Source organism: Meles meles, chromosome 1 (assembly GCF_922984935.1).
Source record: "Meles meles chromosome 1, mMelMel3.1 paternal haplotype, whole genome shotgun sequence".
Taxonomy (NCBI): domain Eukaryota; kingdom Metazoa; phylum Chordata; class Mammalia; order Carnivora; family Mustelidae; genus Meles; species Meles meles.
The window spans coordinates 187,734,247-187,743,360 of record NC_060066.1 but is presented as its reverse complement, the minus strand read 5'-3'; the positions used below and the strand labels follow the sequence as shown (position 1 = coordinate 187,743,360).

Sequence of the window (9,114 nt, the reverse complement as noted above, 5' to 3'; positions counted from 1 at the left end):
TCGGGTCCGGGACCTCCCCCAAACCCCTCCCACCCCCACCCGGAGGAAAAAGCCCTTCGCTAGCAGCGGGGAGGCTGGTTAAGCCTGAGAGGGACCGTAGCAGCGTCGGGGATCCCGTTCTCCGGAGATTTCCCACACCGAGGCCCAGCAGCTTCCTCCTCTGCCCTGCACGGAGGAGGTCTGGGAAAGCCCGAGTCTCCGGGTCTGCGAGGGAACCTTCCTCCCCGTCGCCACCCGCAGACAAACACAGAGAGGCCTTCGCTTCCTCACACTGCTTTATTGCAGAATCTGGGGGGGGGGGGGGGCGGAGGTGGGGTGGAATGAACCAATTCCACCCCTCTGCCCATCTCTGGGCAAAACGGAGCGCAAACAAAATGAGAAAACACTCGACAGACACGGACTGGGCAAAACCCTGTGCTCTAGGATCCCCTTAAACAGTGAACCCCTGATTTGTTGCCCAATGAGCCCCAGCCCTGGGGATAGGGTGGGATAGGGGTGGGGAGGATCAAGCCTGAGAAGACTCCACTTCTGAGGACTTGTCAGGCATCCACAGAAGACCTAAAGTCTCTGTAAAGTCTAGATTGAAGGGGGCCTGGGTCCCAGAGTCCACGTTTGGAGGGTTGGATAGAGAGCCCTGATCTGGGGAGAGGGCTTGGTCTGGGCACCAGTCTGTGGAGAAAGGGCTGAATTCTGAAGTCCAGGCTTGCAAAAGGGATTTGAATCATGGAGGCTCCATAAAGGTCCAGGTTTGGGGGCCCTGGGTCAGGGAGTACCGGTATGGGGGTGTTGGAGTGGGGAAGCTAAATCCTGGAGCCCAGAAGGAGCCCTGATTTGAGGAGGGGCTGGGTCCCAAAGGTGGTGTGGAAAAGGAGCCTTAGTCCTGGAGCCCTGGTTTGGGAGGCCCTGGGCCCAGGAGTCCTGGCTCAGGGCCCTGCCTGGCTGCAACCCTGGCACAGCACTTGGTCTCCATCCGGCACAAAGCCTTGGCCCACCAGGGAGGTGGAGCAACGGGCACAGGAGAAGCAGCTGTGGTGCCAGTGGCGGTCTTCAAAGGACACATACTTGCCTCCGCCGAGTCCTGGAGGGAGGCTGGAGGTTAGCTCCGAGGATCCGGAACACAGTCCTGTCCCTCAGACTCACCCAATTTCAGATCCCGATCCCATTCCCTTGCTTGCATCCTACCCGCCATGCTCCTAGACCCATGTCGCACCTGTGATGGGGCTTTTGCAGCTGCTGCACTTGGGTGCAAAGAGTTCTCCAAAACAGGCCACGCAGTAGGGATCATCATCCCGGGAGGTGAACTGCTGCCCTGCCAGGGGCGTCTGGCACCCCGTGCAGACCAGGCATTCTCGATGCCAGGGCTGGTCACGGTAGGTCACGCCGCCTTGCGTCAGCGTCTGTGGGGGCAGCACCGGTCAGCAGGGGGGAGGGGTGATCCCCACCCTGGGACAGAGCCTGGCTCACTCCCCCCCCCCCGGCCCTGCCCCCACCTTGCTGCAGCGAGCACAGCGAGGGGCAAACTTGTTCTCATAACAGGGGACGCAGTAGTGAGCACCCTTGTCTGGCACGAAGGAACGGGAGCCGAGAGGCTGTTCACAGCCGCTGCACAGGAAGCAATGCTCGTGCCATGTCTGGCCTCCATATTCCAGCTTCCGGGACCCTGTGGGGAACAGGGGTCCCTCTCAGAGGCTGGGTCCCAAGCTCCTGAGGGCCCCCAAGAAGAGACCCTGCTGTTCCCAGAGCCTAAGCTGGGTGGCATCCACACACACGCACGAGGACCCTCGCCACCTGTATGGCACACACGACCCTCTCCTCCCCAAGACCACACATGCTAAGCCCCCATAATCTAGACGTGAGGGTCTGGCATGTGTGAAGTCCCCACATGTGCTAGATAGGACCATGTCAGCATCCATCAGGCCTCCATGTCACAGCATGATGACTCAGTACATGCTAAGCCCTTACACACCAGACACGATAGCTTTAGCACACCCACAAAAACCCAGGTGCACTAGGCCAGCGAGTCTCTGCCCCCACTGGGTTCTAATGCCTGGCACCTGGATTCAGTACACACGAAGCCCTGGTGTCTCCTAATCATGTCATCCTCCACATGTCCTCAGCCCTCACCTATCTACGAGGCATGCAGGTCACCCTACATGTTAGGCCCTGTTTACCTGTCTCTACCAAGCCCCGATGCGCCCAGCAGAATGATCTCACTGGACTCCTCGCTCCTAGTGTACTAAACACACAGGTGTGTCTCAAGCTTGTCAGTCTGCCCATGCACGGTAAGCCCACAGGTTCGTACCAGGTCCGGCACATGTTAAACCCTCAGGAACATTCCAAGCATGTGGGTTCCTGTACATGCTAAGCGCTCATGTGTATCCCTGGGCATGCCAGTCCCTGTGCACGCTCATCTCCCAGGAGTGTACAGGCAGGACCGATCCTGTACATGCTCAATTTCCAAAAAGATGCCATGCGTGCAGGTCTTTGTAATACTAAGCCTCCCAGGATGCGCCGTACACGTGCCCGTCCCTCGGCCGTGCACGGAGCCTGCACAGAGGCCCAGCATCAGGGCGGCAGGTGCACAGCGGGGCCTCCAGGGACATACCGGGCATGACGGTCTCCCCGCAGGCGGAGCACTGTGACGAGAAGGCGCTGCAGTAGCAGTCATTGCAGAGCAGCTCGTTGTCCTGGCAGGTGAAGGGCTCGTCGGCCAGGGAGCGCTTGCAGCGGCAGCAGCGGAAGCAGCCCTCGTGGAAGTGGCGGTCTTCATAGAACAGCTCCTGCAGGGAGCATGGCAGGGGCCTGGCACCCATGCCCCTCTGCCAGCCTCCACCCACTCCTTGCCCGGTCTGGTCCATTCCTTACCCTGGAGTCGTGCCCGATAAGCTGCTGGCACTCGGCACAGGTGTTGGCAAAGGTGCTGTCATAGCAGGGCACACAGTAGGGGCCATCGTCCGTCTGGATGTATTTGCGGCCATACAGGCTCTCGCTGCATTTTGCACAGTCAAAGGCCTCGCTCATGGTGGCTGTGAGTGAGCCCTGCCAGGCGCCAAAGGTGGGGCATGGGTCACCCAGTTGGGCTGTGGCTTAGCTCCTTGCAAAAGCCCTTTGTGTTAAAAACAACAACTACGGGGCGCCTGGGTGGCTCAGTGGGTTAAGCCGCTGCCTTCGGCTCAGGTCATGATCTCGGGGTCCTGGGATCGAGTCCCGCATCGGGCTCTCTGCTCAGCGGAGAGCCTGCTTCCCTTCCTCTCTCTCTGCCTGCCTCTCTTGTGATTTCTCTCTGTCAAATAAATAAATCTTTAAAAAAAAAAAAAAACAAAAAAAAACCAAAAAAAAACAACAACAACAACTACAACAACAACAAACCCAAGAGACCAGGCCTAAGAAATGCGGGGTCCAAATAGCAGACGATGAAGATGGGGGGTGTTTCTGGAAAGCCAGGAGTCGTGCATGTTTATTTCTGTATTTAACGGCGTGTGGGGCGGGGGAGAAGGGGTCAGGAAAAAATCAGGAAGCAGAAGTTGTTTTCTTATCTGAGCCCTGGCAGATCTGGGGGGAGGGGGCTTTTCCTGGGTCAGTGACTCATTTCCTGCCCCAGCCTGAGTTTAGCTTCTGCTGTCCCTACTGTCCCCAAAGGGGCAGGAGCAGGGGCAGAGAGTCACCCCACTCTCTACTGCAAATGAAGAGTACTCCCCCCCTCTTCTGACTCCCAGGAAGGGGCCCTAGGTATATGGAAAAAAGAATCTCCACTCAGAGCTCAGGAGTGAGGAGCTTAGGGATGTGAATGGGCTGTGCCCGCCCTCTCCCGGTCCAGGAGCCAGTGGAATGTTAGAGAGATATTGGGCCATGAATGGTGGAAGTGGAAGTCACCTCGGGCCTCCTTCCATCCGGGAGAATCAGCCCAAGCAAGGACTTCAGAGGCTCAGGCTAGATTTAAGCAGGAAGGAAATCCTGTAAGCTGGACACAGCCAAGCTTCCCCAGCTGGACCCTCTGCCCTCAGCCCCGTGCAGCCCCTGCTGGGTCTCTGGTCACACCAGCCCGGGCAACCTTGGCCTGCACATCTGCAGCAGCTGTGGCAGAAGGATGGCCAGATGTCAGGTTTGGCCGGCAACAGGGGCAAGAAAAGGGAACTGAGATGCCTGGGGAGGGAGGGGGAACTGAAGACAGGGATTCCGCAGCATGCCCCTGCCATCTCCAGCCAGGCATCACTCCTGGCAGATCTTTCCCATCCCCTGGGTCATTATTTCCCTCCCCCCTGCCTCTGGGAGAAACAGCGTCTCCCCAGCTTTTCTGGTTTCTGAGGGTTTGGGGTAGGGGGAGTAGAGGGTAAGGGAGTGGGAGCCACATAAGACATTCTCTCCCCAATCAGGCCCCCTCTTGGGTGGGGAGTCAGGCAAGGGGGAGCCCTGAGAGCTGCTGCTGCAGACACCCAGCCCCCACCAAACCTCAGACACTTTCCATTTTCTCAGGAACAAAGCATGTTTGCGGGATGAGGTCATCCACACAGCTGCCTCTGGAACAGGAGCATGGGGAGTGGAGGGGGCAGCGAAGTGGGGTTCCCAGTCCCTTCTGCTGCCCCTGACTCCAGGCACTAGCCCCAGGTTCAGAGCTCCCCGCCCCCAGCATCCTCTGTCATGAAGCCTACTTTCTAAGGGCTGGGATCCCTGGCTGGGTGGAGAGGAACCACCAGGATTCATAGGAAGGGGATGTTCTCACAGCTGCAGAGGAGCCTGGAGAGGACAAAGGAACCCACCAACCCTCTACCCACCCCCTCACCACCACTAACTGGCAGTCCCCAGAGCCTGCCCAGGCTCAAGCTGAAGGAAAAGTGCTCCTTTTCTCAGCCACCCCCAGTGGGAAATTCTGGCCAAGAAGCGTTGCTCTGGCTTGGAGTTCAGATTCCAGGTACCAGCAAACGCCCAAGCCTGGAGGGCCTGGCTCTTGAAGGCATGGTCTGTGAACTCAAAGCTGCCCTTCTGTACAATGTGTGTGTTGGGGGGAATACAAAGTTCATACCCCAGGCCAGGCCGTGAGGCCTCCAGGGGCTGGGTCTTCAGAGAGGAGATTCTGGGGGAGGGCTATGCTGTACAGTAGAGGGTAGCCCTCTTTCTTGGTCCACTCCCCACCGGTCAGGCTGGGTTTCCTCTGGCCCAGCATCTGAGGGTTGCCTGGGCTGTCAGCCACTGGGCAGCAGGGGGCCACACAGGTGGAGCGTGTGGCTATGCTCTGTCCGGGAGTGACCCAAGTCTTTTCCTTCCTTCCTGGCTTGGCCCACAGCAGTCATCACCTTCCCGGGCCCAGGCTAGCCCTGGGGCCACACCCTGGGAGGCAGTCACCACTCTGAAACAGGGGCACCCCAAATAGGGTATGGGCATGGCTTCTGTTTCCTTCCCAGAATCCCCCAGGCTCTTAGTCTGTCCAGCTGGATGCTAATGAGGACAGAGTGAAGGGCACAATCAAGGCCCACCTGTCCCTGCCCATCCCCCTCCTTCACCATCTCCCTCCTACTTTCCCTGGCAGGGCTAGGGGACCGAAGACAGCCAGTCTTATATGGGAGGACTTATATAGTCCTTCATGGCTAGTGGGGTACTGGGGGGGGGAGGTGCAGGGGAGATTGCTCAGTCTGCCAGATGGCTCTCAGCCCCTGCTTCCACCAACACACACACACACACACACACACACACACACACACCCCCCTATACCTGACCCAGACACACACACACACACACATCCGGCATATCCCGGTGAACCTCCCAGAGCTCAGAACGGCTGGATAAATGGCTGAGGCATGTGGCATACAGAGGCTCAAATGTGGCATGTGGGTCTGAATCCTGACTTCTTCGCTTACTAGCTGGGTGATCTTGGGCAAGTCACTTAAGGTCCCTGGGCCTGTATCCTTATCTAAGCTTACCTCCTACTCCTGGGGTTGCTGTCAGGCTGAAATGTTAGTGCTTGGAAAGCACCTGGCAGAAAGTGAGTAGTCAGTAAATGGTAGCCGTTGGTGTTTTTATTATTAGCCCCTCACACACCAGGGGTCAGACAAGTTTCTGAGCCAGGCCTGGGTCAGGGAGCTGGCCTGGGTTTTGACCTGGACGTTCTCAGGGTAGACCCATGGATAGAACAAAGAGACCCCCCCCCCCCCCTGGCCCTGTTCTGCAGGGAGAAGTGAAGATGCCCAGGATGTGGGGCTGGCCAAGGAGCTCAGTGGGACCAGCCTGACCGCAGAGAGACCCCCTCACTGGGGTACACAGGTATAAGTACCTGCACAATGCCCTGCTTTGCACAAAGTGCCATCCTATCCACCATTTCACCATATCTCACAGAAGACAGGCAGGATAGGGGATCATTCCCATCTTACAGTTGAGCACAGAAACCAGGGACAAGCCAGGCCCAAGGTCACTCAGGTCTCAGAGAGGCCAGGTTCCCTGCTTTCCAGCCTGGAGCCCTTTCCTGTTTTTCTCCCTAAAATTGCTGCCGTGGTCAGGGGGCGGTCAACACTTAAGAGCAGGGGTATGGGAGATACGGGGTGACATCACCAGCACAGGAACCTCACTCTTCTCCCCCAGCTGCCAACCCTGCTGTTGGAAGACACCCAGAAGCCTTTCCAACTACCCATGCCAACCTCTCAACTCCTTTGCCCCCCTCCACCATGCACTGTCCAGGAGGACCCTGGCCAGGTCCCACAGCTGTGAGTCAGGATCAGATCAGACCCCTCCCCCAGCTCTCATGAACTGACAGTAGATTTAAGGGGAGAAACCCAATTCCCCCCACCCCCTCACCTCCTGCTATCAGACACCAACCCCAAACTTTCCCTTCTCCCTTCCCCTCCTGCCATGGGGCCTAGGAGTCAAAGGAGTTTAGGGGAAGGGGGGTGGGAAGCAGGATCCAGTAGCTGCCTTGGGGACAGCAGAGGAACAGTTCATTCACCCTGGGTCCCCCAGGGCTGAAGCAGCCGGTCCAAGATGTGAGTTTAAAAATAAGTTGGGCTGTCTTGGTATATGCCTGGGACTCCTTTTTGATCTCGGTCTGTCTCAGGTCCTCCGCCTCACAGGGATCTGGCTGGCCCAGAGTTTCTGCTACCCCACATCCTTGCTTCCCAGTCTTTCAGGCCAGAGTCTTTCCAGGTCTGTCTGGGAAGCTGTCAATGTGCCTCCATCAAAGCCAGCTCTGCCCCACTCAGCCAGTCTGTATCTCTGCACACTTGAGGGTCTTTCTGTTTTGCGTATATCTCTCCGGCTGGTTAGCTACCAATGCCCCCGCCCACCCCCACAGGTTTCTACCTCTGGACACCCAAATCTTGGTACCTGAGTCTCTCTAAGGGGTTCCTACCGCTTCTCTCACTTAGCACCTCTGTTGCTGAGTGTCTCTGTCTCCAGTTTCTGGACGGCTCTCTAGGCTCACAGAGGCTAATCTATCACGAGGCTAACGAATCTTGGGCTTCAAGGCCCCTCACTTGCCCAAGACCCTGCAAAGCCCCGGGAAGGTCGCTACAACGTGTCCACGGGCGGCAATGCATGCTTCTCCTTCAGACGCTCCGCTCTACAAAACCTGGGTCGGTCCCTCTGCCTCGGGTCTGCCTCTCGGTGACTCTACCGCCAAGTCTCTGTCCCTTCCTCGGGTATCCCTGCAGCCTCCTGTCTAAGCCTGACTCTCCTGTCCCAGTCTTGGTCGCGCTCCACCGGGCTTTCTGGGAGCCTCAGTTTTTCGAACCCTCCCGGTGCCTCGCTTGACTCCGGCTTCTCCGTTTCAAACTTGGCCCCCTCCCCCGCCCCAGTCTCGGAGCAGCCCCCGCCCCGCTTGGCGTCCAGGATCAGTGCGATCCGGGAGGCACCCTCCGGGGCTCAGCGCCCCCGCGCTGCCCGCTCCCAGCGCGCCCCGGGTCTTGTCCGCCGGACCCGGGTCGGGAGCAGGGGACGGCGGCTGGGGCAGGGAGCGGGGATTCGGAGCCGGGTTCGGCGGGGAGCTCACCTCGAAGCGGGCGGCGGCGGAGGGGAAGCTGGGCCGCGCGTCCCTCGCAGGATCGTACCTGCGGGCCGGGCAGAGCTGGGGCAGAGCGAGCCGCCCGCGAGGCTGCCGGCTGCACACGGACTGTGTGGGCGAGTGGGAGCGCGGCCCCAACCCCTCCCCGAGGAAGTGCGCGCGGGGCCCGCCCCGCCCGGACCCCGCCCCCCGGCCGCCCCTGCCCGCTGGGTGCGGACCCCGCCCCGGCCCCGCATCCCAGAGGCTGGGGGCCAGACCCCGCCCACATCTCCTCTTTGCGCTGGAGCCCGCTCCAGGCTCCCTCAGCCGGCCTAGTCTAACCTGGCTCTCCCAACCTTCCCGGGTGGCCAGGACCCCGCCCCCGTCCCCCCTTCGCTTTCGCCGTACTCGCCCCCTGCTTTCCCCCCCTCTCACCGGCTTCCGGCGGGAGACTGCTCTACTCCATCTCAAGGAAGAGATACAGGACCCAGCAGACCAAACCAAGGTCCATTAGGGGACCAAGAGTCCCCGCCTCTTCGTGTGTCCGCCCCTACCCCCGCTTCCAGCTTACCCCCCACCCCCACCTCGGGGTCACACCTAGACCGAGTTTGTAGAGTACTTAATCAAGCCTGGGGGAGGGGGTGGTTTTGATTCTGCTGTCATGGCCCTACCAGTGGGAACCAAGGTGTTCTCTGGCAACAAGGAGTGAAGAGAAGACCCCCTAACCCCGGAGTGGGCCTTGACCTTCAAAGCGCTTGATTTCAGGGCTCTGAATGGCAAAAACAGAAGTAACCAACTCCTCACCTCCAGCTGCGTCCTGGGACAGAGAAGTTTGGCTTTGGTTTCCAGATTGCCCAGGAATAGTTTTGACCTTTGAAGCCCAGGGGAGACCCTAATCCTTGGCCTCATGGTTTTTGGGTTTCTCAGGGAGGGGTGTGAAGCGTGTGCTCAGATGGGGCACTGCAGGGTTGGTGGAGGGAAGTGGAGGGAACCCCTCCTCCCCCACCTCTACAGTTTCCAGTCCTCTGGCTTCCTCCCTGTGCTTGGGAGGGAGGACTGGCGCCTGCCAGGGACACAAGGCCCCTCCAGGTCCTTGAGGCCAACTCCCCGGGGATCCTCAGGCTTGTCACTAGGCATAAATAGCCTCGATG

The 9,114-nt window shown here is 59.2% G+C and overlaps 1 protein-coding gene across 2 annotated transcripts; it reads right to left on the bottom strand.

Moving 5' to 3' along the window:
* Positions 1–270: 270 nt before the first annotated feature.
* FHL3 (four and a half LIM domains 3) lies at positions 271–8,097 on the bottom strand. Of its 2 annotated transcripts, none has more exons than XM_045981689.1 (6): positions 7,973–8,097; positions 2,866–3,039; positions 2,606–2,780; positions 1,491–1,660; positions 1,211–1,397; positions 271–1,078 (listed from the first exon to the last, which is right to left on the bottom strand). In XM_045981689.1, the coding sequence occupies exons 2-6, from the start codon at positions 3,019–3,021 to the stop codon at positions 924–926; spliced, it is 843 nt and encodes a 280-aa protein (XP_045837645.1). In that variant the 5' UTR covers positions 3,022–3,039; positions 7,973–8,097; the 3' UTR covers positions 271–923. The 2 variants fall into 2 exon arrangements, with proteins under 2 accessions (XP_045837645.1, XP_045837646.1); XM_045981690.1 differs by having other exon boundaries at positions 2,866–3,106; positions 7,973–8,084.
* Between the last annotated feature and the right edge of the window lie 1,017 nt (positions 8,098–9,114).

What these genes read in the sequence shown, in the direction of transcription:
- FHL3 (XM_045981689.1), bottom strand. Translation starts at nt 3,021, where the DNA reads ATGAGCGAGGCCTTTGACTGTGCAAAATGCAGCGAGAGCCTGTATGGC. An exon ending in TTATCGGGCACGACTCCAGG is followed by an intron (nt 2,781 to 2,865) that starts GTAAGGAATGGA and finishes TGCTCCCTGCAG; the next exon opens with GAGCTGTTCTATGAAGACCG. An exon ending in CTGCAAAAGCCCCATCACAG is followed by an intron (nt 1,079 to 1,210) that starts GTGCGACATGGG and finishes GCCTCCCTCCAG; the next exon opens with GACTCGGCGGAGGCAAGTAT.